Source organism: Euleptes europaea, chromosome 21 (assembly GCF_029931775.1).
Source record: "Euleptes europaea isolate rEulEur1 chromosome 21, rEulEur1.hap1, whole genome shotgun sequence".
In the NCBI taxonomy this organism is placed as follows: Eukaryota; Metazoa; Chordata; class Lepidosauria; order Squamata; family Sphaerodactylidae; genus Euleptes; species Euleptes europaea.
In genome coordinates, this window is record NC_079332.1 from 5,661,784 (window position 1) to 5,689,529 (window position 27,746).

Below are 27,746 nucleotides of genomic sequence, written 5' to 3' on the forward strand. Positions count from 1 at the left end.
TTCTCCTTTCCCATGGTTATCAATGTTATTTACCGTTTTCCTTTCTCTTACCCCCCATCCCCAGCCTTTCTCCTTGCTCTCCCCCCCCCAGCCCCCACCATGACGGCCAACGGGACTTCGGAGTCGCTCCAGATCCAATTCGGCTTGATCAACTGCGGCAGCAAGTACCTGACGGCCGAGGCGTTCGGCTTCAAGCTCAACGCCTCGGCGCCCAGCCTGAAGAAGAAGCAGATCTGGACGCTGGAGCAGGATGGGGACGACTCGAGCGTGGTATTCCTCAAGAGCCACCTGGGCCGCTACCTGGCGGCCGACAAGGACGGGCAGGTGCGCTGCGAGGCCGAGGCCCCCACGGCCGACTGCCGCTTTGGCATCGTGGCCCACGACGATGGCCGCTGGTCACTCCAGTCCGAAGCCCACAAGCGCTTCTTCGGGGGCACCGAGGACCGCCTGTCGTGCTTCGCCCAGAGCATCTCGGCGGCCGAGAAGTGGAGCGTCCACATCGCCATGCACCCGCAGGTGACCATCTTCAGCCTGGCCCGCAAGCGCTACGCCCACCGCAGTGCCACCGCCGACGAGATCGCTGTCCACCGTGACGTGCCCTGGGGGGTGGACTCGCTCATCACCCTCCTCTTCCACGACCAGCGCTACTGCATCCAGACCTGCGACCACCGCTTCCTGCGCCACGACGGGCAGCTGGTCGAGCGGCCTGAGCCAGCCGCCGGCTACACCCTCGAGTTCCGGGGCGGCAAGGTGGCCTTCCGGGACTGCCAGGGCCGGTACCTCACCCCCTCCGGCCCCAGTGGCACCCTCAAGGCCGGCAAGAGCGCCAAGGTGGGTAAGGACGAGCTCTTCGTCCTCGAGCAGAGCTGCCCGCAGGTGGTCCTGCGCGCCGGCAACGACAGGAACGTCTCCGTCCGGCAAGGTAAGCTGCCCCCGGCCGGTTCGCACGTGCGTTCTTGGGTGGGTTCCTCCTCCTCTGCCAGGTTTGCACGGGCTGCCCAAGAATGTGACCCACCTAGCTGCCAGAAATGGGCAGAAGGGTCCCTTATCATAGAATCATAGAGTTGGAAGGGACCACCAGGGTCATCTAGTCCAACCCCCTGCACAATGCAGGGATTTCACAACTCCCCCCACACACACACAACCAGTGACCATGCCCAAAAGATGGCCAAGATGCCCTCCTTCTCATGAACTGCCTAAGGTCATAGAATCAGCATTGCTGACAGATGGCCATCTAGCTTCTGCTTAAAAACCTCCAGGGAAGGAGAGCTCACCACCTACCGAGGAAGTCTGTTCCATCCAGGAACCGCTCTGTTAGGAAAAACAGCTTCTTCTTGCAGCTTCTTCTTTCACCCTCGCAGTTTGACCCCGAGTCGCTCATTCACACATGCATTCTTTTGAGGGTTGGTCCTTTTCAGGCCAGGTTTTGTGTGGGTCACCCGTGAATGGGGCCCACATCTGCACCGGGGTGCCCCGAAACGGGCAGAATGCTCCCTTACAGCTCCCTGCAACATCTTCTTTCGTCTCTGTGGCTGGACCCCCGAGTTGCTGATTCACACGTGCATCGTTTTGCAGGTTCATCCTCCTCCGCAAAGCTTTGTGGACTGTAGAGGCGTTGGTGCGCCCTGAAATGAGATGAAGGTTGAACTGCCGTTTTGATAGGCCCCCGTTCATACAGGCTGGTTGTGGCTTGAGGGTGCAGGCCGGGAACAATCGGTGAAACAACAACCACACAAATTTGGGTTTCTTTTTCATCACACCAAATCCCGCTCCTCCTTCCTAACCGTGGGCTGAAACTTAGGTTTGATTGACCTAAGTCACCTTTCGATGGAAAGGCGGTTTGCAAAAAAAAAACAACCCTGTGAAATAGAAAGCGGCAGGATGTGAAAATTGGGGGCTGCGGGGTGTGTGTGTTCCGTCTTGTACAATAAATGGGGTGGGTGGGGGGAGCAAAGCATGCCTTGTTTTGTGTTGGAGCCTCTGCTATCCTTTCCCTGTCTGTAGCTAAAAAACAGAAATAGCTGGTACAGATTTGAGTCCTTTGTCAGGTTTGTTGCCTCCAAAGGAGACCGAACGGGATAATCTTCTAAAATGCTCCTGATGTAGGTTGGCTGGCATCAAGGAGTGGACGTCTTGCAACCCACTTCAGCGGCTCTGGCTGCTTCCCCATCGCCACCTTCCCCTTCTTTTGGGCATTCTCGCCTCTGTTCCTGGGCTGCCCCTTTCTCCAGTGCCCCAAATGACAGGTGCCAAGTATCCCCTCCCTCTAACCCCCCCAAGGGTGTGCTCTGACGATTTGGAAGCTTGCTGGTGTCTTTGTGCAAAGAGCCACCCGTTTCTGGTGAAAGAAAGGGCGGCTCTTCCTCCTCTCTCTCCCCATCCGAGTCAGGGCTGCGGAGCTGACCTTGGCACAGGCCAGGAGGCGTGGGAGATGGCCATCTTCCCTCCCCTGCCTGTTCCTCCCCCCCTCCTTTCCCTGCCACCTCCCCTCCGCCCATTCAGCCACGCTGCCCCCATCCCCCTCTCTGATCTTCTCCAGGCCCTGCCCCCCTTGCTCCACTCTGCTGTGGCGACCTGCTGTGCGGGCAGCAGCCCCGCCAATCTCTTCCTGCCCTCTCCCATTCCTCCCCCACCCCACCCCGAGCATTGCCAGAATAAGCTCCCCGCATCCCAGGGGCCCTGTGGCATGGCCGGATTTGGCTGAAGCCCCTGGGGACGTGAGCCTTACACAAAAAGGGGCACCCTTTCCCTCCTGCAAGACAACCTGGTCTCTCCAATCCCTTTTTGCCTAATTCTCGAACTGCAGAGAAGCAAATCAGCTTCTATTCCATCCCTCCTCCTTCCCACGCTGTTCTATGGGGGATGGGGTGTCTTTTGCTGATATCTAGGATTTTTCTTCTTTTTTAAAGTCCCAACTTCTCCCTTTTTAAATTCACACGGTACTGGATTTTTGCACTGGGGTTGCGGGGGATACGCCTCTCTCCATCCAAGCCCTTAAATAAACTGCCTTTCTGAAAAGGTTCCCCCCCCCCCAAGGAAGCCTTTTGTGTTTGAGACAAAAACAAATTTTATGTCTCGATTCTATTTTTGGGGCGGGCATTCACTGTCATGCTTCCCGTTGTTCTTTTCTCTCTCTCTCAGCGTTTCTGGCTCAGGATCCGACTTGACGAAAAGGGTACAGACCCAAGCCTACAAACTGGATCTTTAAATATATAAATAAAGGTGCTGACTCAACAGGAGATCAAAGAGGGCTCGTTCGGCAGAGCAAGACCCGTTCCATCACAGCCCAAGATTCCTCTTTTCTTTTCTTTTCTTTTACAATAAAAATGTAGGCAACAAGCGGAAAGAGGCAGCGATTAACTTCTTGAATCCCACCCCCTGGGTAAAGATTTACAGAATCTCATTAGACAGCCCGCCTTGATCCCGAGAGAGAAGCTATGATCGTTTCTCTTCCCTTCTTCCTAGCTGGGTGCGAACCTGCCACTGCATGTACTACACCCACGGGACGTTTATGCCACCTTTCCTCCAAGGGGTTTAAAGGCTCCCCCTCCCCAATTACTCCTCTGAGATGGGTTGTATGTAGAACTGTGCTTTAAAAAAATTTGACAGCATTTCAGGCAGTCCGGACTCTGAGCCAGGCGCAGCTGGGCCAAGCGAGAGGAGATGCATAATTTTCCTTGGTTTTGCATGATTCATCCTGGTTTTGCCAGTCACAGGGCGGGCGGGGGGGGGGAGATGTGGAGCATGTGGCAGCCATATAGCCCAACTGCCACAGATCTTCTCCAGCCCCCACAAGGCCTGCTGAGTTATCCAAAGCCCGGCCATATGCGCTTGGCTATTTTTACCATGCCTAGAAGCTTGCTTTAAAGGAAGGGGGGAAGGTTAGCTACGGTGCGGGTGTGTCCCCCCACTCCCAAAAATTCTGCACTGAGCATAGTGTTCTGTGCTTTTTTACGCTCATGCGGGATTTGCCGCACAGGTACAGCTCTGACGTGCAGGTACATCCGTGAGGCGGGTCCATCGGTAGGGTTGCCAACCTCCAGGTACTAGCTGGAGATCCCCTGCTATTACAACTGATCTCCAGCCGATAGAAATCAGTTCCCCTGGAGGAAATGGCCACTCTGGCAATTGGACTCTATGGCATTGAAGTCCCCCTCCTCCCCAAATCCCGCCCTCCTCGGCTCTGCCCCAAAAACCTCCCACCGGTGGTGAAGAGGACCTGGCAACCCTATCCATCGGTCCCTTTTTAGAATCCCTTGTTCTGCTTTTTTAGCTGCACCGTGCAAGGAAAGCCCAAACCTGGCACAGCTCTGTTAAATGGATTTTAAGTGAAAATCTGTGTTTAGTGGCTGACTTCTAGCTGCGCATGACCTACATGGAAGTTAATACAAAGACAGCATTGCTTCTTGTGGGCTGATTCAGCAGAAGTCCAGACTTCCCTTCTTCTCTCCCCCCCACACCAGACTTTGGGAGTTAGAATGCAGCACGTTGGCCAACTCTGTGCGCGCGCAAAAGCCCTCTGGGAATCTCTGGGCGTGCAGAGTGACCAGCTGCAGAAACTGCCGGGCTACAGACAGGAGTAACCTCAACAGTTCTGTTTGCCAACAGCATCCAGGGTGCTACTTTCTTTCTGAGCCGTGAGTTAAGGTTGCCATCGCTGGGTTGGGAAATACCTGGAGATTTCTGGGGCGGAGCCTGAGGAGGGTGGGGTTTGGGAAGGGGGACTTCAAGGCCGTAGAGTCCAATGGCCAAAGCGGCCATTTTTCTCCAGGTGAACTGATCTCTATTGGCTGGAGATCAGCTGTAATAGGAGATCTCCAGCTTGTACCTGGAGGTTGGCAACCCTAGCCGTGGGATGCGGGTGTGAAGTTCCTGCAGCGGGACACTCTGAAATGAGGTGTGGTTGAATTTCATCGCTGCTACAGACTTCCTAGATGCTCTTTGTCTAGTCACTTTATCTTGGTTTCAAGAATCATAGAATCATAGAGTTGGAAGGGACCACCAGGGTCATCTAGTCCAACCTCCTGCACCATGCAGGAATCTCACAACCATCTCCCCCACACATCCCCAGCGACCCCTACTCCATGCCCAGAAGATGGCCAAGATGCCCTCCCTCCCATGAACTGCCCAAGATCACAGAATCAGCATTGCTGACATGGCCATCTAGCCTCTGCTTAAAAACCTCCAGGGAAGGAGAGCTTACCACCTCCCGAGGAAGCCTGTTCCACTGAGGAACCGTTCTGACTGTTAGAAAATTATTCCTAATGTCGAGGAAAATTCTTCCTTCTGTCCTGGCCTACATTGCAAGATGGGGAGAAGGCAGATCTACCTTGCCAGGCTCTTTTGTAAGCTGAGCGATGGGCTCAACTCGGATACTGGGTCACGCCCTAACTGCTGTGGAGAATCTAATGCAAACATTCGCCTTAGAGCTGCTGGTCAGTTTGTGCTGAGATGCGGTGGCTTCTTACGCCAGGGCAACAGTCGCAGCCACCCATCGCTTGTCCATTCAGAGGTCGCTCTGGACCACCGTTGGCACAAATCGTGGCACGTTCTGGATTCCGATTGGCCAGTGGATGGCAATCCACAGTATGTCAGGGCAGACGTTACAACAAACCGTAGTGTAGCTTTCCTAGCCGTGACGTCTGAACTAAACCAATCCAGTGCTCCGGATGCTTCCAGGTGACAGATGGTGCGCTTTGGACCTGTGGGGCTCCCCTTCCGATCTGAGATGTGCGATGTCATTAGGCATTCCCTAATGGCGCACGGGCTCCAGCAAACCTGTTCCTTTGCTGGGGCCCCTTCTGACTGCCCCGATCCTTTCTAGCAAAGTGCTGGAAACACCAAAGAATTGTGGCCAATTGGTTCTTGTAGGTTATCTGGGCTGTGCAACTGTGGTCTTGGTATTTTCTTTCCTGACCAACTTCAAATGAAGAGAGGTCCGTGTTTGGCCACCTTTGGAGGAAGAGGGCTGGATCCAGTTAGGTTGTTAAGGTAGGCTCGGTGCTTCCTTTCAGTGGAAGTCTTGCTAGAACATCCATTCCCGTCCCCCAGAATGGGAGCTGTGCCAGACGGGTGTGGTCTTGGAGCGAAGGGCATCCGCTGAACTCAAAGCAGAGGCTGCAATGTGGTGATGAAGAGGCGTGTGCTTTGCGGAACGGTTGCAGGTTCAGCTTGCGGAACGTCCGTCAAAGGGGTTTTGGATTCGAGTTCTAGGAGAAAGCCCCAGATGCAGTTCTTTGAGAGCTGTTGAACATACCTGGAGGGGATGGATTGGCAGTATGAGCACCACTTCACCTCTCTCCCTAATATGGTTCCCTGGTAAAAGGTGCCTGCGATTGTCCATGGGGGCAAGGAGGCAGGAGGGGTCATGGTCATTCTGGAGACCTGGGCAAGCATCCAGGAGTGGGCTTCAGACTCACTGCCACCCCAGGGCCCTGGGGAGGGGCTGTGGCTCAGTGGTAGAGCATCTGCTTGGCATGCAGAAGGTCCAGGTTCAATCCCCGGCATCTCCAGTTAAAGGGACTAGGCAAAAGTGATGGGAAAGACCCTTGCCGGAGACCCTGAAGAGCCGCTGCCGGTCTGAGTGGACAATACTGACTTTGATGGACCAAGGGTCTGATTCAGTAGAAGACAGCTTCATGTGACCTTGCCCTGAGCGAGGTGCCCTGATCTGCCCGAGCTCCAGAGGGATGGGATGAGATTGCCCTTCTTCCTCCCCTCCCTCCTTGAGGTGTGGGTGGTCGGGGGGGGGGCTTCCAGTTTAAGGCCCAGAGCAGCCGCCCCTGTTGGCTAAGGCCGCCCCTGTAAGGAGGGAGAGGGGGACAGATCCTTGGCTATTCGGCGCATTGCTCCAAAATGGCAGAGCATCTGGCCGTTCTCGAGAGGGCAACGTGGGCTCCATCAGCGCCTTGGTGAGGTCGGTCTGCATTGTGCCGCGGAACAAGGGGAGGCTTTTGTGAGCCAGGGATGCATTGTGAACATTCTGCCGCTTCCCTTCTTTGTCCGAGCAATCCCCCCCCAAAAGCCTGTTAGTTCCAGTGCTATCCGCGCTCTCTGAGCTGGGGATGGTGGGATGTCGCCTTGTCTCTGTTGCAAGAAAAGATGCTTCTGCAGCTGAGTCATCCTCCCCCCCCCCAGGTCTTTCACAACGTGGGACTCCTGCCTTGACTCTAAACCACCCGGCCCTTCGTGCTGCTCTCAACGAGAGCGACTGGATTCTGGGGTTTGGGCAGATGCTAAATATTAGTCTGGATGGGAGGGGGTTGGGAGCGAGGTTGGGAGAACAAGGGCAGGATTGTTGATTGTGGACCAGAGGCGGAGATGCTGGGGGGGGGGAGAGACAGAAGGCTCCTGTTTCAGTCCTTTGTTGCTCTGGAAATCCAGATGTGAGGAGGGGGTTTGCTCCCGTTGCTGGTAATGGACTAGCAGCTCAGGGCCAGCCCCTCCCCACCATGCCCCAGGCCCTAGAGTAAACAGCTTGGCGCTTCAGCTCACCCTTCTTGGAGCGGTGGACTCTGATCTGGAGAACCGGGTTTGATTCCCCACTCCTCGACGTGAGCGGTGGAGGCTAATCGGGTGAACTGGATTTGTTTCCCAACTCCTACACATGAAGCCAGCTGGGTGACCTTGGGCTAGTCACACTCTCTCAACCCCACCGACCTCACAGGGTGTCTGTTGTGGGGAGGGGAAGGGAAGGTGTTTGTAAGCCGGTTTGATTCTTCCTTAAGTGGTAGAGAAAGTCAGCATATAAAAACCAACTCTTCTGCTGCTGCCCTGGTCTTCTGCCCTCTCTCACAAAAAAATCCTTAAATGAGGGGTACAGGTGAAAGAACTGGTGAAAGAAATGCACTTTTTGCAACTTGGGGGGCATTTTCCATTTCTTATTCAATTATGGTCCAGGGCTGAATCCTGGTACTGGAAGCGGGCGTGGAAGCTGGTGATTCCTGGCACAGATTAAGCTCTTCGAAACATCTGGCATATTCCCTTTCTGCCCATTTTCCAATTGTGTCATCCGGTTTGGAAGACTGTGCATTAACTCCGCCGCCTGTGAAGCTGCGCTTCGACACATCAGTGGACAGCGATCCTGCTTTCAGCCCTGCGGGTGATACCCTCTCTAAGACAACTCCGATATTACTTGAATTCTTATTCCGCCTTGCTCGAAAGCTTTTCCCAGTGGCTGATCTTCACGCTCAGCAAGACCCCATGGGGAGAGTCATCCTTGGGTGCTATCACTTTTAACTCAGTGGGTGAGGAAACCTTTGACAAACCCATGTAAAGAAACGGGCCTCTTTGCACTTAGGAAAACTGTGAATGGTTGAGAGGATTGTGAAAACTTTTCTCCCGGGCGTGCTAATCTTGTGCTCCTATTCAGGGAGGTTTTCTTTCCAGTGCAGGAGAATGGTCAACCCCCTTTGGCCATGGTACACTCTAGCCAAGCTGACCACCGGTAATCTCTACCCATTCTTCTGTTTTCCAGGCTTCTACCCATTGTTCCACTTCCTTTTCTTAAATACCTGCGAGAGAGCTATAAATGGTCTTCCTCTCTCGCCTTCCTGCCCCCCACCAATCTTTGCTCAATTGTAAAAGGGAGAGCCTTTGACTCCCGGAGGACGGCAGAGGGATCTTCGGCCGGCCTCTCCTGTCCTCCCCCCTCTCCTGCTGTGTTAAACATCTGTTCAGTGGCCTTGGGTTTCCTCTTGCAGCTTCCTGAGATACAATGGGAAGCACCTAGGCTTGGAACAGGAAGCCGATGTTGTCTTGGGAGGTGGTGATGGGGTGGGCCGTGGCAGCAGGGCTGCAGGCTGCCCTACCATCCTGTCCCCTTCCTCTCCTCGTGGTCCTTCCGCATCAGTTTCCTCTGGTCTTTTTCTACCCCTTCCAGAACGGGAATGAGGGATACGCCTCCCCCCCATCAGAGCTGTATCTAACATTCAAAGTGGCCGAGTGAGTCTGTGGAACCACGAGCAGGGGGATCTCTTTCCTGGCCTGACCAAGCTGTTGAGAGCCAGCGTGGTGTACTGGTTAAGAGAGGTGGTTTGGAGTGGTGGAGTCTGATCATGAGCGGTGGAGGCTAATCTGCTGAGCTGGGTTGGTTTCCCCCACTCCTACACACGAAGACAGCTGGGTGACCTTGGGCTAGTCACACTCTCAGCCTCACCTACCTCACAGGGTGTCTGTGGTGGGGAGGGGAAGGGAAGGAGATTGTAAGCCGGTTTGAGTCTCCCTTAAGTGGTAGAGAAAGTCGGCATATAAAAACCATCTCTTTTTCTTTTCTTTTTTCCATTGGGCAGATCTTGCCCTGCCATGAAGTCAACGGCTGTGGCCCACTCGCTAGGCACAAAGCCCAGACACATTTTGCTCCCGGGGCAGGATTTCTCTTCTCCCCACCCCGAGGTAAAAAATATCTTGTTCCTAATTGAGAGGTGAGCATGAACGTGGTGATTTTCTCCCCCTGGTTTCCTTCTCACGACAGGGCGCTCGATGGCCGCTGCAGGCGGGCTTTGCTTTCTGCGAAACGTATTCCGTGTGACGTTCCTCTCTCGGCGGTGGGGCGCAGTGGTCTGGCTGCCATGAATTAAGGCTGGGGATCCATTCAGCTGTGCTCGATTACCTCCAGGTTCATTCTTGCTGTTCAGAAATCGGGGGGGGGGGGCACGCAAAATCCCCTCGCCTTTCGAACTCTGGGCCTCTTGCAGCAGAACACGAAGGAGCCCTAATTCGATCCAGACTTTTGCGGTAGGACTAGCGCTTAGAAGAACAGGCTGGGAGGGGAAAAACCCTTCCGAAGGGCACGCCCATTCTTCTCCCCTCGCCCCATCCTACAAATGTGCGCTTGCGCAAAACGGTGATGCTCGGCTTCCCAGTGCGCAAGTTTGCAAAGAATGCAGCTGGGGGCGGCAGCCTGGGGGTGGGGTGGGGAGGCGGAGAACAACAACAAGCCGGTGCTTTGTCTTGAACGAAAAGGGCCAAGCTGCCCCCCATCTCTTCTATAATTAGTAGTGGAGCATAGCAGATGGTAGCCGTCCACCGAGCATCTGCCCCTCGTTACAGCCGAGCCTCCGCCCCTTTAATAGGACCACAGCAAGATGGAAGAGGAGGGGGGGCTTTAAATACATCTTTGTACATGGGAGGGGGGGAGGCAGAGGCAGGACCGCTCCTCCCCACAGGAAGCGAGCTGGGTCTGTGGGTAATGGGACGCGGCCCCGGGGGGCCGCTCGAAGCACCAGGGGAGGCCCCCAGGATAGGGTTGCCAGGTCCCTCTTCGCTATCTTTGGGGCGGAGCCTGAGGATGGCGGGGTTGGGGAGAAGAGGGACTTCAATGCCATAGAGTCCAATTGCCAAAGCGGCCTTTTTCTCCTGGGGAATTGGTCTCTATCGGCTGGGGATCAGTTGTAACAGCAGGAGATCTTTTGCTATTACCTGGAGGTTGGCAACCCTACCCCAGGATTGCCATGATTGGAAGAGGCAATTGCTTGGAGAATCTCTCAGGTTGTGCCTCTCTGCTTAGGGTAGGGAGAACTTTCCCCATCATGGTAAATAAGCTTTACGGTTTGATAAATCCGGCAAGGCAGGCCGTTTCGTTTTTAAATCAGTCACCTCGCTCCTTAATAACCTGTGCAGACAGCCTCCTTCCTGCCCCAGAAAGGTGCGTGTCCATCCCGTTCCCCCCCTCCAGCAGGAGAGGCGCCTTGAGAGCCAGAATGATGTAGTGGTTAAGAGCTGTGGACTCTGATCTGGAGAACCAGGTTCGATTCCCCACTCCTCCACACGAGCGGCGGAGGCTAATCGGGTGAACTGGGTTGGTTTCCCCTTTCCTACACACAAGGCCAGCTGGGTGACCTTGGGCTAGTCACAGCTCTCTCAGCCCCACCTCCCTCCCAGGGTGTCTGTTGTGGGGAGGGGGAGAGAAGGGGATTGTAAGCCGATTTGAGTCTCCCTTAAATGGTAGAGAAAGTCGCCATATAAAAACCAACTCCTTTTCTCCTCCTTCTCCTTCTAATCCTCCTCTTCCTCCTTCTCCTTCTCCTTCTTCTCCTTCTCCTGATCCTTCCAGGCTCTCACAGGATCCCTTAGGACCGCAGGCGATTTCAGATTGAGGACGGAGCAGTGTGCAAGTTAACCAGGCCAGACCGCTCCCCGCTTGGGGTAGGGGGGGTTCCTCTTGTTATAACAAGGAAACCTTCTCTTTTTTTGTAAAAAAAGGGAGCAAACATCCCTGAGGCGAAAAGACTGGCCGCCTCCTCAGGTTTCAGCACTTCTGCCAGATGGGCCGCCTCCCCCCCCCCCCACAGCTTCCTGTGGTGCGAAGGGGGAGCTCTCCCAAGCGCGGCTCCAGTTTCCCATTTCCAGCCTCGGGCGGTGGCTTCCTCCATTGCTAGGGGTCAGGCAGGTAGCAACCAGGCAGGACTGATGAGGCGGACGCCCGTTCGCACCCACGCCCCTTCTCTGCCCGTCTGGCCCGGCTGTGTCGAAGGTGATGGAGCTGGTGTCTGCCAGAGGATTTGGGGATGCTTAAAATAACATCTCTGTCTGGTTTTTCAAAAAGCGGGCGTTCGAAGGAAGAGCCAACCGAGCGACGGTACCGACTTGGAAGAAGCAGGGTGCTCAGAATTGGGATGCGTCTGTGAATTAGGGTCTCCGTCCTCCAGGTGTAGGATTGCCAACCTCCAGGGGCTGTGGCTCAGTGGTAGAGCATCTGATTGGCGTTGAGTCGTCTGGTGCCTGATCAAAATGGGACAGGTGACCTGGAGGCTGGAGGAGGGGCCGTGGCTGAGTGGCGGAGCATCTGCTCGGCATGCAGAAAGTCCCAGGTTCAATCCCCAGCATCTCCAGTTAAAGGGACTAGGCGAGGAGGTGGTGTGAAAGACCTGAGACTCTGGAGAGCCACTGCCGGTCTGAGCAGGCAATACTGACTTTGATGAACCAAGGGTCTGGTTCAGTATGAGGCAGATTCATGTGTTCATGTATTCAGGTTCTAGCTGGAGATCTCCTGCTATTACAACTGATTTCCAGCCAATAGAGATCGGTTCCCCTGGAGAAAATGGCCGCTTTGGCCATTGGGCTCTATGGCTCTGGACTCTTTGGCAGTTGGGCTCTATGGTCCCGCCCCTCCCCAAACCCTGCTCCCTGTGCAGAAAGGAAACGTTTGCGCGGAAGTGCATTCAATCACCTGAGCAGTCTAAAGCATTAAAGTGGGACATAAATGTGAGAATCAAGTGTACGCATATAGGCAGGCATGCTTCGTGGAGTGTTTCCCCCCCCCCATAAAATCATAGAGTTGGAAGAGACCACCAGGGTCATCTAGTCCAACCCACTGCACAGTGCAGGAAATTCACAACTCCCCCCCCCCGCACAAACACACCCAATGACCCCTACTCCATGCCCAGAAGATGGCCAAGATGCCTTCCCTCTCATCATCTTCTTTTGTGTGTGTGTGGAGCGGCTTCCTGGGTTATGAGTGGCTCGACATCGAGCCCTCTGCACCAAATAAAAAGCCAGGCCGAGCGGAGGGCGCCTGCCTACGGTCCGGGGCTGTCGTGCCTGCTGGGAGCTCGTGTAGCGTTTGATCCCGGACTGCCGACCATGCGCACGCTCAGAGCGCAGCCCCTTCCCTTTCTCTGAGTCTTGTCTACGGTGTTCTGAAACGTTCTGGCTCCTGGGGAGCGACAGGTGGTAACCAGAGGCTCCAAGCTGAGGCCCCTCTTGGTTTCTGTTCTGCTGTAAGCCTGGCAACGAGCGCCACCCACAATTGCGTTATCTGCATGAGTGTGCAGCTGGCTTAATGTTGGCGCCGGTGTACCCGCTGTAGGGGCTGCGATGTGAAGAATCGGAATGGTCCAGCATTCCTCAAAGATGGCAAACCTCCTTCTGTTGAGGAGTGCTTGATGCGTGCTAGGGTTCTGGGGCCTCTGCCGAGCAAGTGTGCAGAAACAGCTTGGCAACCTCAGCAAACCTTTGGCCCCAAACATTAAAAATTGGGCTGAGCGGCTGATGAAGGGAGCAGTGGCCGCTCCCACGGGCTCTGCCAGGTCTTGGGGTCATCGCCTTCTCTGCCGGTGGCATTCCTTGCCCGCCAGACCCTGGCAAACCTGATCGGTCGTTAACGCTTGGCTTGAACGCAGCTAGTGGCCCGGATCTGCCTGGCGTCTACAAACTGCACTTGGCCTAAGCTGCTCAGCGTGTCCTGAGAATGGTGGGATTGGCAGGGGGGTAGCTCTTCTTTTGCTTCAGAGAGCAGGAAGTGGAATTAGATAACGGATGGCTCCTCTAAATCACCTAGGGTTTTTCTAGTACCTTCCCTTGAAAACTCCCTGTGTAGGATTCTGGCACAGAGAAGATCCTCTCTGTGCACTCCTCCAGGTGCCCATTGTCTGAGGGTTCTACGGTGACAGCTGTGCTTTCTCAACTGGTGTTTCAATGTACAAGTGCGTTGGAAAACACAGAAAGTAAGTCCTTGCAGATGCTTCCTGGAATCATGCTGCGGAGGCTGTCTGGAGGTCTTGCCTCTTCTGTTTGATTCTCTCCGGTGGCTTCCAGATGGGAGGTCGCTCAGCCAAGGTCTCCATTGGGTTGGGAGGTCACTCCGCCAAGGTCTCCGTTGGGTTGGGAGGTCGCTCCGCCAAGGTCTCCGTTGGGTTGAGAGGCCTTGCCTCTTCTGTTTGATTCTCTCCAGTGGCTTCCAGATGAGAGGTCGCTCAGCCAAGGTCTCCATTGGGTTGGGAGGTCGCTCAGCCAAGATCTCCATTGGGTTGGAAGGTCGCTCAGCCAAGGTCTTTGTTGGGTTGAGAGGCCTTGCCTGTTCTATTTGATTTTCTCCAGTGCCTTCCAGATGAGAGGTCTCTAAGCCAAGGTCTCCATTGGGTTGGGAGGTCACTCCGCCAAGGTCTCCATTGGGTTGAGAGGCCTTGCCTGTTCTGTTTGATTTTCTCCAGTGCCTTCCAGATGAGAGGTCCCTCAGCCAAGGTCTCCATTGGGTTGGGAGGTCGCTCAGCCAAGGTCTCCATTTGTTTCTTTACTGGCTCGTTATTCATTCATTCAAATTTGTTCACTATTCTCTAGATGGTGCTTGGTTTGATATGTACCAGCCAGGTCTCCCCAGCCCCATGTTTCCAATCTCCTGTCGTCCCAGCAGAGTACAGAGACGCAGCTGCACGGCGGGTTCCCCTTGGGGGGCATCTCACGGCGCTTCTGCAGCAGGGTGCCCTGGAACAATTAATTTGCCTCGCGTTGCTGCCAGGGAGCTGTCGTAGCTCGTCCACCAAGAGCTTCCTGTGGAGTAGTTTTTAGTTTGGGCTGTCAAAGGAGGGCCTAGAGCTATGCCTGGGGACTGTATTCTGGAAAGGCTCATTCTGGGCTCTCCCTGGTTCTGTGGTGTGACCATGGGGTGCCATGCAGCTGCTTTGCTAGACCGGCAACGTTAAGCTTCTCTGCCCTTTCTGCTTTTCTGCAGAGGGTTTAGGAAAGTGCTCTTAGGTGTTTGGGCAGGGCTCTTGCATGGCCTGTTGTGCCGCACGAACGGAGCATGCACCCTAGGATACAGGAATACCTGCAGCTGTGTGCCTAGCAGGCACGGATCTGTAAAAACTGGTAGACTGCCTTCCAGGGAAGCTTGTCTGCCACTGACCACCTTCAGGGAACCAAAGTTTTCCTCGCAAGCTGAAAGCTGCTTCCTGAGATGGTGGAAAGCGCCAACGGAATTTGAGCTTCAAACCCTGAACATCCAGTTGAAGCTTGGCCTGGCACGTCTGAGTGATCAGTCTGTCCTGTTGATTGTTGTGGCAGTGGTCTTCCTGGCCCCATGGTAGAAGAAAAAGAAGAAGAGTTGGTTTTTATATGCCTACTTTCTCTACCACTTAAGGAAGAATCAAACCGGCTTACAATCACCTTCCCCTCCCCACATCAGACACCCTGTGAGGTAGGTGGGTCTGAGAGAGCTCTAAGAGAGCTGTGACTTGCCAAGGTCACCCAGCTGGCTTCATGTGTAGGGGACGTGGGGAAACAAATCCAGTTCACCAGCTTAGCCTCCGCCGCTCATGTGGAGGAGTGGGGAATCAAACCCGGTTCTCCAGATCAGAGTCCACTGCTCCAAACCACCGCTCTTAACCACGCTGGCTGGTGGGGGATGGCGGTACCCAAAGGACCAATCTTCCCACAGAGCTTCATCCAACATCTTCTTGTTGAAATCTACGAAGACGTGCTTCTTCCTCCTCTGTCTCGTCTTGCTTTTATCACTTTGCTTCTCTTTAGTTACCGCTCGTTGAAGTCATCTGACTTCTCTCAAGGCTTCTGCCTGACCTTGACACAGCTGGTAATTACAGTCTGACGGCGCTGTGATCTGCAGCGGGCTCTGGGGGATCCAGCTCCTGGAAAGAGGGGCTGGTGAAAAGGAAGACGAGCGTTGCTGGCGTTCAGGAACATCTCACTGCCAAGAGATGGAGGTGGTGGGGATGCAGCCAAAAGGGCTGAGCCCTAAACATCGTCTCCCTTTCAGAACTTCAAGAAAAACACTTGATTTGTTTCTTCTGGGGACTAGACATCTTCTCCCACATCTGCAGAGTAGCATCTGCCGTTTCTCCCCATACACAGTTGTTACGTGCCCTGCCTTTCCTGGCCAGTGGGGAAGAGGCTGCACATAGTTAGACGAACTGGCATGTAGGCGCAACACGAGTGCTGGAGGAAAAAATGGGAGCGCATCCTTCCTTCTCGCTGGACACCGGGTGCGGCCTGTCAAAGTGGGTTGGTGAAGACCAGTCCAGAGGTTTGAAAGCTCTCAGCCTTAATAGTTAGTGGAGCGTTTCCCCACGAGACTGAAGACATTTTCTTGCACAGAATCTAGGTTGCCTGAATAGAGAACCGTTTCATGTTATTAACATGTTGCTCACGCAGTAGTGGAGAAACGATAAGAACATAAGCCCTGCTGGATCAGACCCAGGCCCATCAAGTCCAGCAGTCTGTTCACACAGTGGCCAACCAGGTGCCTCTAGGAAGCCCCCAAACAAGATGACTGCAGCAGCACCATCCTGCCTGTGTCCCACAGCACCTAAGATAATAGGGCATGCTCCTCTGATCCTGGAGAGAATAGGTATGCATCATGACTAGTATCCATTTTAACTAGTAGCCATGAATACCCCTTTCCTCCATGAACATGTCCACTCCCCTCTTAAAGCCTTCCAAGTTGGTAGCCATCGCCACAGTTTGGGGCAGGGAGTTCCACAATTTAACTATGAGTTGTGTGAAGAAATACTTCCTTTTATCTGTTTTGAATCTCTCGCCCTTCAGCTTCAGCAGATGACCCCCGAGTTCTAGTATTATGTGAGAGGGAGAAAAACCTCTCCCTGTCCACTCTCTCCAAACCATGCATAATTTTATAGCCGTACATATATGCGCCACTGAAGATCGGCATTGACAAAGATTGCAGAGAGAGGATCTTAGCAATTACTGGAGGGGGGGAGACGGCTTTAGAGACCTCTCTCCCCCACCCCCTTCTAGCTGAGTTTCTAAAAACGCCTCTTGGCCCAAAGGCATTAGTGACAGGCTTCCTGTTAGTCTGCTGTGCGGTCAGGAAGCTTAAAACTGCTGTCCAAAAAGCGGCGGCAGGAAATTAGGCTCCTGTGCTCGTGAAAAGGATGACAGATGCGGCGTAGCATCCTATAAAATGTCTTGACAGGCAAAACTAGAATCGGCTGGGGGAAGGGAGGGGAGTTGAAGGAACAGGGAACTGGCGGTCTGCACATATTTTTTAATAGCAGGAAAGAGCAGGAGTCCAGTAGCACCTTAAAGACTAATTCCTGCCAGGGTGTGAGCTTTCGTGAGCCACAGCTCACTTCTTCAGATACCTCATGCCCTGCCAGAAATTTTGTTAGTCTTTAAGGTGCTACTGGACTCTTGCTCTTTTCTACTGCTGCAGACAGACTAACACTGCTACCCATTGTGATATATTTTTTTTAATGTTACTGTAAGTAACTGGAGCAGAGTCTGATGGTCAGATGGCCTCCAGAGGACAAGGCTAGAGTAGCCCTGAGGCCAAACATGCGCTAGACCAGGGGCGCCGTTGGCCTTTGCCATGATTGCTGTGTTCTTGTGCAGGAGGGTTTCTAGTGGAATTGGGCACTGGGGCGAGAGGATGGGGCACGTGAAATCCCTTAGCCAAAGCAGTAGGGAGCCCCCGCAAGCAACCAGGGCCTGTTTTTAGCATGATTTTGACCCCTCTGTACAGTCTCAGTTTTCAGTGCTTTGAACTGCTGCTACATTGGAGCTCCAGCTGCATTCCTTTCTGATGAGCCGATGTAACCCAATTCCTCATCTGGCTTTTGAGGGGGGAGGGTTGGAAAAGTCTCTGCCCGTCTCGGTGTCTTCCTCCTCTGCCCCTGCCTCAGACCCAATCATCCGTCTGATGTTCATGTTCTGTAAGCCACTGTGTCTCAGACTCAGCTGGAGGCATGCTTCCTTCTTGCGCCCAGAGGTTTTCGGCACCTGCAGCCGTTTCCCACCCTGAGAAGAGCTCGCCTCTGTCTCTGCATGAGTCGCTGTTCTGGGTATGCTTCCTGATAGGCGGAAACAGCGCTTTGCGATGGGGAGCCGCCTCTGAGATCCAGTATGGTGTAGTGGTTAAGAGCAGTGGTTTGGAGCGGTGGATTCTGATCTGAGGAACCGGGTTTGATTCCCCACTCCTCCACATGAGCAGTGGAGGCTAATCGGGTGAACTGGATTTGTTTCCCTGCTCCTCCACACAAAGCCAGCTGGGTGACCTTGGGCTAGTCACAGCTCTCTCAGCCTCACCTACCTTTCAGGGTGTCTGTTCTGGGGAGGAAAGGGAAGGTGATTGTAAGCCAGTTTGAGTCTCCCTTAAGTGGTAGAGAACGTCAGCATATAAAAACCAACTCTTCTTCATTCTGCTGCATCTCTCCCTGGGAATGGCACACCTGGTCACACCCAGTGCAGAGGTAAACCACCGGTGGATGTACAGGCAACTGCTGCCAAGTCGCGGCTGACCCCATAGGATATTCAAAGCAAGAGACAAACAGAACTGGTTTGCCGTTGCCTGCCTCTGCATAGCAATCCTGGACTTCCCCAGTGGTCTCCCGTCCAAGTACTAACCAGGGCCGACCCTGCTTAGCTTCCGAGGTCTGACGAGATCGGGCTACCCTGGGCCATCCGCTGGGGGTGGGTGTTTCTGACAAGAAGGAGGCCAAACCCAAGCAGGGGCTCGGGTGGCCTCTGTGGATGAGTCGTCCGGGCGCTGGGGAGTCTTCAGTTTACTTAAACATGACTTGGAGCTTTGGCAAAGAGAGGGGGAACACAGAGCGAGCCCCCCTGTTGCTTTGTCTAAGGATCTGCTGGTGTTCTGTCTCGGTGATGCAGTTGAAGTGCAAGCCAATGACCTGGCAAGGAGACATAGCCCTATGAGGAGGGGGACCAAGACACTACTCCACTCACTCTCCTAGTCAGCCACACGGGGAGGCGACTGGCATCCCCGCTGCCTTACAATGAATCAGATCATTGGTATATCAGGGTCAGTCTTGTCTATTCTGACTGGCAGCAGCTCTCCCGGGTCTCAGGCAGAGGTCTTTCACGTCACCTCCTCTCTGATCCTTTTAACTGGAGATGCCGGGGATTGAGCCTGGGAATGTCTGCATGCCGAGCAGAGCTTCTTCCGTTGAGTCACAGCAATGACCAAGCGCCTGCAGCAGTGGGTTTGGATCCAGCTGGCTGGAGGCTGGGCGGGCCCAGGAGGGGGATGTGTATGCCTCGAATCATAAATCCGAAGGTTTAATAGATGAACTGTGATCCCTCTGCTTGTGCAAGGGGGTGGGGTCCCGAAGATGCTCTGCCCAAGTGGGGTGACTTCATGCCTTCACAGACACCTCTGATGGGTGTGGCCTGAAGGCTCTGAAATGCTGAAGCCGAGCAGGTCGGTCTGACTAGATGTGGAAGAGTGGGGATAGTTATCTGTGTGGCGTTTGGGTCCCACGATAGAAGAAAAGGTGGGGATCTCTCCGCTCCATCATGGGAAGCGACGGCAATCATCTCTCCAGTTCCTAATGCGCTCCTGGCGAGCTCTTGTTCCCAAAACCGCCCGGCAGCTGGTTTGTGCTGTCGAAGCAAGAATTCCGTGGGAAGCTGAGATCTCTTCACACCGTCTCCTTGCAGCTGTTTCGTTTCGGGTTGCCTTTCCTTTCCCGGATCTCTCTCGCTGACAGTTTTCTCCTGCATTCCAGATTCTTTCTCCCTTCTGGACTTTGGGTGGGAGAGGAAATTTTCATGGTCCCCCCCACTTCTCTTGCTTCAAAGTAGGATTCCCACCTGGCAAATGCTAGCTGTGGTTTGCTGCATCAATGGGGCAGAATGTCATGGGGCTTGATGCAACCACAAGGCAGTTGAGGGGGATCTACCACCCAGATTTTAAGCCAACTAAAGATCCCCCCACCTCCATAATCTGTATCTGGTCAGGAATCTAGAAACGCTGGAGGGTTGGTAAAATTCCTCTCACCCGCTCTGGGGTATTTGCATGCAGCCTATGATAAGTTTGTACTTGAGAAATGGTGGCTTGCGTCTCTCTCCCCTCCCTGTAACTGTACGTTTAGCAGCAACTCCCCTTCAGGACACACATGGCTGCTTTGTACAGGTGTGTGTGTGTGTAAAGTGCCGTCAAGTCGCCCCCGACTTATGGCGACCCCTTATGGGGTTTTCAAGGCAAGAGACTAACAGAGGTGTCTTATTTACTCAAGAGAGGAGCAGAACACGCTTCCTTTCGCCTTCCCTTCGACTCCCGCTTCCCTTCCCCTCCCCTCCCCCAACTTTCTTGGCTGGATGAGCTGATGCATCAAGGAATGCAGAAATTCCACATCCCAGATGTGAATGAACCCCAGCTGCAGAGACGAAATTGTAAAGCTAGTTCCTGCGGGGGGGAGATACAAATGCACAGGATGGATGGGGGTAATCCCAAACCAAATATTGCTGCATTAGGCCTTGGGGAAAACTGACTGGGGTGGGCTATAAGCCGGGATGTTCCCTTAACGCTGGCTTTTCCTCCGGGGGCTGAGCGTCGCTGTGCCATACAGAATGGGAGAGCTCTTGCACGCGTGTAGGCATGCCTAGGATCAGGCCCTGCTTCTTGACCCTGCTCCCTTGCGGCTCAGATCTTAAACCACCAGCCTCACTTGGATCTGTCCTGCCCTGTCTGGTTCAAGGCCCAGGGACGGCCACAATAAGAAGCGTCTAAGCAGTCAAGGAACCGTCTCTTTACAGGGGACCAAACAGGATGCAACCACAGAGCGAAGTTCTCCCATGCCGGTCTCACAAAAGGAGCTGCTCTCTCCCTGAGAGGCTCCTGGTGGTTTGCGGGGCTTGCCCCGGAGCCCTTCCTGTTGGCGTCAAGTGGCTCCTAAAATCGACATCCTCTCCTTTGCCTCATGGTAGGGCTGCTACTATAACTGGAATCTTGAAACTCCCATTTAGAGGGGAGCTTGCCAAGCATGCAAGGCAAGAGAGCTTCCCCCCCACCCAGAAGCATAGTTTCGGAGGCTGCATCTGTTGACTCAGCATCTCCCTTCGGGTGTTGTCCAACGTGAACAACTGTTTGGTCTATCCTGACGGCTTCGAGGGCAGATGGAGACAGGGAGGGAGGCCTCTGCCCTCCACAAAATTCTCAGTGACCCTGCTCAAGAATTTGAGCATTAACTTTAGAGGACTTTGCTCTCTCTCTCACTCTTTTTTTTAATCAAGTGGGGGGAGCCTGGCTGCCCTTTCCGAGTTGGCCAAGAGTCGACCCTGTGTGCCAAATTTGAGCGCCATCTGTGTCTGATTTCCATTGTATTGGATTGTAACCGAGAATTGCTGGTTTTATATGAATATTGTATGAGACTTGAGTGTTTTCATTGTATTTTATGATATATTGTTGATGTGACCCGCCCTGAGCCCAGCTTCAGCTGGGATAGAGGGCGGGATATAAATCCAAATAAATAAGTAAACAAACAAACAAACAAACATTTAGGGCTGTATATATGCTCCTAAACAGATAACAAAATGTGAGTCCAGTATTGCTCCAAAAAGCAACAAAATTTTCCAGTGTGTAAACTTTTTTGGGGGGGAATCACAGTTTGCTCTGTCGAAGTGAGCTTTTAACTCAAGGAAGCTTATACCCTGGAAATTTGTCTTTGTGGTGCTGCTGGACTCGGATTTGGTTCCACTACCGCTACACAAAGACAGCAACACACCTCAAGCTAAACAGATTAGAAATGTGTCCCGTTCGTCCTCCCCGTGACTAGAAGAATGTTCTGCAAACACCCAAATAGGACTCGTGGATGGAGCAGGACAGTCTGTTTCTCCTCTGTGAGTTACACTGGGGCTTGCTGAGATTGGCATAGGGCTTTCCTTCCCTCGTCACAGATGGTAAGATTTCACCAGGCCTTGCCCATGTACTTCTGAGCCCCTTTACAGCCATAAGGACTACAGCCCTGAGTCTCTTCACCACGCAAACAATTACACAGGCATATGGGGTAGCTGCCTGTGTTTGGGACTTTCTGTGCTGGGTATGTTTAGCCTGAAGAGGAGAAGGCTGAGTGGGGGCATGATAACCATCTTCAAGGACTTGAAGGGCTGTCATAGAGGAGGGTGCTGAGTTGTTTTCTGTTGCCCCAGAAGGTCGGACCGGAACCAGTGGGTTGAAATTAAATCAGAAGAGTTTCCGTCTAGACATCAGGAAGAATTTCCTAACAGTTAGAGGGGTTCCTCAGTGGAACAGGCTTCCTCGGGAGGTGGTGAGCTCTCCTTCCCTGAAAGTTTTGAAGCAGAGGCTAGATGGCCATCTGTCAGCAATCCTGATTCTATGACCTTAAGCAGTTCATGAGAGGGAGGGAATCTTGGCCATCTTCTGGGCATGGAGTAGGGGTCAATGGGGGTGTGTGGTGGTATGTGTGGGGTTTTGGGTTTCCCGCATTGTGCAGGGGGTTGGACTAGATGACCCTGGTGGTCCCTTTCAACTCTATGATTCTATAATTCTATGTCACAAAAAGTTAAGATGTCTGTGCCTAGAAATGCTAGTTTCTGTGGACCTGTGCATATGGCCTATTTGCCTAATTTTACCCAGCTTGGGCACTCGGGTAGGAGAAGCCATGAGAAGGAATCTGTGACATCCGACAGGACTTTCATGACTATCTTTGTTCCACTTCTCTGTTCCCTGCAGGGATGGACCTATCAGCCAACCAGGATGAGGAGAGCGACCAAGAAACCTTCCAACTGGAAATCAATAAAGATACCAAGAAATGCACCTTCAGGACCTATACTGGGAAATATTGGACCCTCACTTCGAACGGTGGGGTGCAGTCTACTGCCTCGACCAAGTGAGTTTCTGTAGTGTGGCTACCGAGCTTGTAAAAGTATTCATTTTTTTTTTATTTTAAACAGGTTGCAACAATTACACAAATGGCTAAACAAGTTGAAACAGAAAACAGCCAGCAGTAAATATCAAAGCTATGTAAAAAACAACAGATGAGCTAATTAAAAGTAGCAAATCAACCATTATTACAGGGGTAACTGACATGGTGCCCGCAGACACCTTTCCTTGCACCCGCCAAGTGTTTTCAGGAAATGGGCGGGCTAGGGTTGCCAGGTCCCTCTTGGCAACCGGCGGGAGGTATTTTGGGTGTAGCCTGAGGAGGGCAGGGTTTGGGGAGAGGCGGGACTTCAATGCCGTATAGTCCAATTGCCAAAGCGGCCATTTTCTCCTGGTGAACTGAGCTCTATCGGCTGGAGATCACTTGTAATAGCAGGAGATCTCCAGCTAGTACCTGAATGTTGGCAACCCTAGGGCGGGCCCAGGTAGAGGTTTTGCCCAGCCAGGCTTCTGATCGGCTATTGGAGATTTGATTGGCTGTGCAGATTTTTAAAAAATGTTGCTTTGGCAGCAGCTGCCCCCACAGCACAGGGATCGCCATGTTACTGAAGTTAAGCTGTGGCGATCATTTTATGGCTGGCTCCGCCTCCTGCGGCCGCCATTGTGTCGCTGCACCCACCGCGCCGGGCCTGAATTCCAAATGTGCCCGCAGGCTCAAAAAGGTTAGGGACCCCTGCAATATTAGCTGAGGAAATATGGCCACAAAGGCACAAGAGGGGACGATACTTTCAGGGGACAGAAACAAAAACGCTTGAGTCGGAAAACAAAAGTTTACCTGCTTGCAGCAAAAGCAGATTCCACTTTTGGCCTTGGGTAGGCTTGGGATCTGCTGCAGTCCACCGTGGGTTCTGCACCGAGAGGCTCAGCGGGCAAGGGTCACTGTGTGCTACTTACTGAATATGATGCTTACAACATGTGGCGTTTCCTCGCTGGGCCTCCTCTCGCAGCTGCATTCCTCCGGATTCCCATAGCCGGCTGAGAGGTCCTTGTCTGCAGTGGGGGGCGGAGAGTGGTCTGGATTTCCGTTGCAGCTGCTCCCTGGATCTAAGCCATATCTATGGAGATCCAAAGAGTGGCCATGTTGGTTTGCAGCAGAAGAGCTAGATTCAAGTCCAGTGGCACCTCAGAGACCATCAAGATTTGAGGGGCATGAGCTTTCGAGAGTCAAGGGTCCCTTCATCCCTTCAAAGGGAGCGTTGACTCTCAAAAGTTCATATCCTGAAAATCTTCTTGGTCTGTTAGGTGCTCCGAATCAAACCATCTCTACAGTCCTTTGGGCTTCTAGGAACTGACGTTCGCAAAGTATCTCGAATTACCCAGCGCCTGTATCTGTCTCTTTTAAAATGTCACACAAAAATTGAGCCAGGTTGGAATTCAGTGTGGCACTTTTGAAGGAGCATCTTCTGCTTGGAGACTCCCGCCCTGCGGGCCTGCTTTTCTGGGACCCCATGCACAGTTGCACAAAAGGAGAAACACAAACACAGTATGGTGTAGTGGTTAGGAGCGGCGGACTCTAATCTGGAGAACCCGGTTTGGTTCCCCACTCCTCCACATGAGTGGCAGACTCTAATCCGGTGAACCGGGTTGGCTTCCCTGCTCCTCCACATGAAGCCTGCTGGGTGACCTTGGGCAAGTCACAGTGCTCTCTGAACTCTCTCAGCCCCACCTACCTCACAAGGTGTCTGTTGTGGGGAGAGGAAAGGAAGGGGATTGTAAGCCCGTTTGATTCTTCCTTGAAAGGTAGGGAAACTCGGCACATAAAAACCAACTCTCCTCCTCCTCCTCCTGCACAACATGCAAAACTGCCCCTTTTGCCTTGGTTCGGTGGCCTGGGGAAAGCGTGTGGATTCTAACTCCCTCTCCCTCTTTGCTGTTCCCACTGCCCCGCCTGCCGCAGCAGGAATGCCAACTGCTACTTCGACATCGAATGGCGCGACCGGCGTATCACCCTGAAAGCGGCAAATGGCAAATATGTGACGGCCAAGAAGAACGGGCAGCTCGCCGCCAGCGTGGAAACGGCCGGTAAGAACCTGGGTTGATGATTGGCGGCGGGGAGGGCACAACAAATCGCCCTTTGTGTGCATGAGGTGAGGGGTTCCAATTCTGACAGTGCCAGTTAAAAGGAGCTTGGGGAAGTTGGGCGGGGCAGTACCTCTGCTCTGAGACCTTACGTTGCTGCGGATAAGGCTGCCGCCGATGTCTCATCATCCAATTTTGGGGGGTTAGAATTTCTCAGGTTCTCCCCATGCGTATTAAAATTACAATACAAGAGTGAATACTTGGCAGGCGTTCATAGCAGTAGCTTAACCAACTTACTTAAGAATGCAAGCGCTTTGCTGCTTTGGGCCAAGTTACGCCAAGCCCTGCGTTCATTTGCAAGGATCCAGCAACCAACAGGTGTGGGATATTTGGACAGTGGGCCACAGACTATTTCCTGCCTGTCCCCGGAAGCAGACTGTACCACACCAGCCCGAGTAGCTACAAGGCAGACCGCTGTATCGAAACGGCACAGGAAAAGGATTGGCCGGGACAGCATTCCAATGGTGAGGATCCAACAGTCATCTGTTAGAGAGCCAGGGTGGGTGCAGTGGTTAAGAGCTGTGGTTTGGAGCAGTGGAGTCTGATCTGGGGAACCGGGTTCGATTCCCCACTCCTCCACGTGAGCGGTGGAGGCTAATCTGGCGAACTGGATTTGTTTCCCCTGCTCCTGCACACGAAGCCAGCTGGGTGACCTTGGGCTAGTCACAGCTCTCTCAGCCTCACCTACCTCACAGGGTGTCTGTTGTGGGGAGGGGAAGGGAAGGCGATTGTAAGCCGGTTTGAATCTCCCTTAAGTGGTAGAGAGAGTCAGCAAGTAAAAACCAACTCTTCTTCTTATCTTGGCCAGATTGTCAGGAAAGCTTCCCCATTACTCTGCTTCCTTCTGATCAGACTTGATAATCCCTTAAACAGGATGAGGCTGATTTACCGAGCGAGACTGGAGTTCCGTCGAAGAAAAGTGGGATTTAAAAAAATGTAGCCATGGGGATAGTTTTGCCAGAATTGCCAGAGGTTGCTTGGTTCATGGCTTGAGAGCATTCCAGCCTGAAGTCTAGAACGTGGACCGATTAATTCCTTTCCCTCCCTGCTAAGTAACTGCAGCTCCAGTTATCGGGCGCTAGAGTTCACCGGATGTACTGTACCGGGTTAATTTACTAGGCGGACTATGCTTTTACAGGGTGGTTGGCCATTACCTTGCCCAGTCAATTACACTTTACCCCCAGCAAGCCGGGTCCTCATTTTACCGACCTCGGAAGGACGGAAGGCTGAGTCGACCTTGAGCTGGCTACCTGAGGCCGACTTCCATCGGGATCGAACTCAGGTCGTGAGCAGAACTTGGACTGCAGTACTGCAGCTGACCACTCTGCGCCACGGGGCTCCTTAATGTTTAGTCTTTGGAGATAAAATGGCTTCCAGCCAAGACTGAGCCCCCTTTTAAAGTCCCTTTAAAAATTAAACTCTATTGCGGGGTGGCCTGAATGCACACACAGACGCTTCAAGCTCAGGGCGATATCTTCTATTTTACCTGACCGATCAGGTGAGACGGAGTTCTTCCTAATGAAACTGATCAACCGGCCAATCATCGTCCTCCGGGGAGAGCATGGTTTCATTGGCTGCCGGAAGGTCACCGGCACCCTGGATTCGAATCGCTCCTCCTACGACGTCTTTCACCTGGAATTCAACGACGGTGCCTACAATATCAAAGGCAAGTGCTTATTTTCAGTTGTCGTCCGGCCCACCTCACCCCCCAGGTTGGGAGAACTGGCATGTCTGCCTTCCATTTACTGCTCGTCCCTGACTGCTGTAAAGGGTGGCTGTAGTTCTGCAAAGGGAGAATAAGGAACACAGGGCAGAGCTGAGCATCTTCCCAAGAACGTCTACTTGAACAAAATTAATCAGCACAAGTTACTAGCCCTTACAGTGGCAGAGTATGTGGCCAATGCCTGACTGCTGAGAAATCAGAGCAATGACAGATTAAGATTTCCAGAGGCTACCAGAGTTCCTTTCCTCTCTCAGTACCAGAAGAATTACAGAAAATATTAAGATCTGCAAAACTGGACTAATCTGGGGAGTGCACCTTAACTTGCATAGTAGAAAGGTTCATAGAATCATAGAGTTGGAAGGGACCACCAGGGTCATCTAGTCCAACCCCCTGCACAGTGCAGGAAATTCACAACTACCTCCCCCACACACCCCCAGTGCCCAGAAGATGGCCAAGATGCCCTCCCTCTCATGATGTGCGCCTAAGGTCATAGAATCAGCATTGCTGACAGATGGCCATCTAGCCTCTGCTTAAAAACCTCCAGGGAAGGAGCGCTTACCACCTCCAGAGGAAGCCTGTTCCACTGAGAAACCGCTCTGACTGTTAGAAAATTCTTCCTAATGTCTAGATGGAAACTCTTCTGATTTAATTTTAACCCGTTGGTTCTAGTCCGACCTTCTGGAGCAACAGAAAACAACTCGGCACCCTCCTCTATATGACAACCCTTCAAGTACTTGAAGATGGTTATCATATCCCCTCTCAGTCTTCTCCTTTTCAGGCTAAACATACCCAGCTCCTTCAACCTTTCCTCATAGGACTTGGTCTCCAGACCCCCTCACCATCTTTGTTGCCCTCCTCTGGACACGCTCCAGCTTGTCTACATCTTTCTTAAATTGTGGTGCCCAAAACTGAATACAATACTCTAGGTGAGGTCTAACCAGAGCAGAGTAAAGCGATACCGTCACTTCACGTGATCTGGACACTATACTTCTGTTGATGAAGCCCAAGATCACATTTGCCTTTTTAGCTACCGCATCACACTGCAGTATAATGGCTTTGCACAGTGCAGCATTTTGATTATTTGTGAGTGTGCGTTTTAAGTGCAGAATACACCCACCTGGTTATCAAATAGCCATGGTAAACAAGCTTGCCAGGGGGTGCCCACTTCTTGGTTCCGTATTGTATGGCCGCTGCTGGCCTCGGGCCAGGATTGCACCAGGGGACACCCCCGTTCCGCCACGTGCTCGTTTAGGCAGAGACGCTGACCTCCCCTTTTCCCCCGCTCGCAGATTCCACTGGGAAATACTGGATGGTCGGCAACGAGTCCACCGTCACGAGCAGCAGCGACGTGCCCCTGGACTTCTTCTTCGAGTTCTGCGATTATAACAAGGTGGCCATCAAGGTGAACAACAAGTACCTGAAGGGCGACCACACCGGGGTCCTCAAAGCTTCGGCCGACGCCATCGACTCCTCGACCCTTTGGGAGTATTAAGTGCACTTTAGCCTCCTCCCTTCCCTTGGCTCTGTCCTCTCCCCCTCCCCTTTCAGTTG

General features: G+C 53.0%; 1 protein-coding gene across 1 annotated transcript; it reads left to right on the top strand.

Annotated features, from left to right (window-relative positions):
- The first annotated feature begins 97 nt into the window (after nt 1-97).
- On the top strand, nt 98-27,713 carry FSCN1 (fascin actin-bundling protein 1). The gene is made up of 5 exons (XM_056866455.1): nt 98-922; nt 22,184-22,340; nt 24,294-24,415; nt 25,971-26,138; nt 27,485-27,713. The coding sequence occupies exons 1-5, from the start codon at nt 100-102 to the stop codon at nt 27,685-27,687; spliced, it is 1,473 nt and encodes a 490-aa protein (XP_056722433.1). The 5' UTR covers nt 98-99; the 3' UTR covers nt 27,688-27,713.
- The last annotated feature ends 33 nt before the right edge of the window (nt 27,714-27,746 follow it).

Bases quoted from the DNA above. Each gene is read 5' to 3' on its own strand.
- FSCN1 (XM_056866455.1), top strand. From the start codon at position 100: ATGACGGCCAACGGGACTTCGGAGTCGCTCCAGATCCAATTCGGCTTG. The intron at 22,341-24,293 runs GTGAGTTTCTGT...CTGCCGCAGCAG, and splicing joins CAGTCTACTGCCTCGACCAA to GAATGCCAACTGCTACTTCG. The intron at 24,416-25,970 runs GTAAGAACCTGG...CTGACCGATCAG, and splicing joins CGCCAGCGTGGAAACGGCCG to GTGAGACGGAGTTCTTCCTA.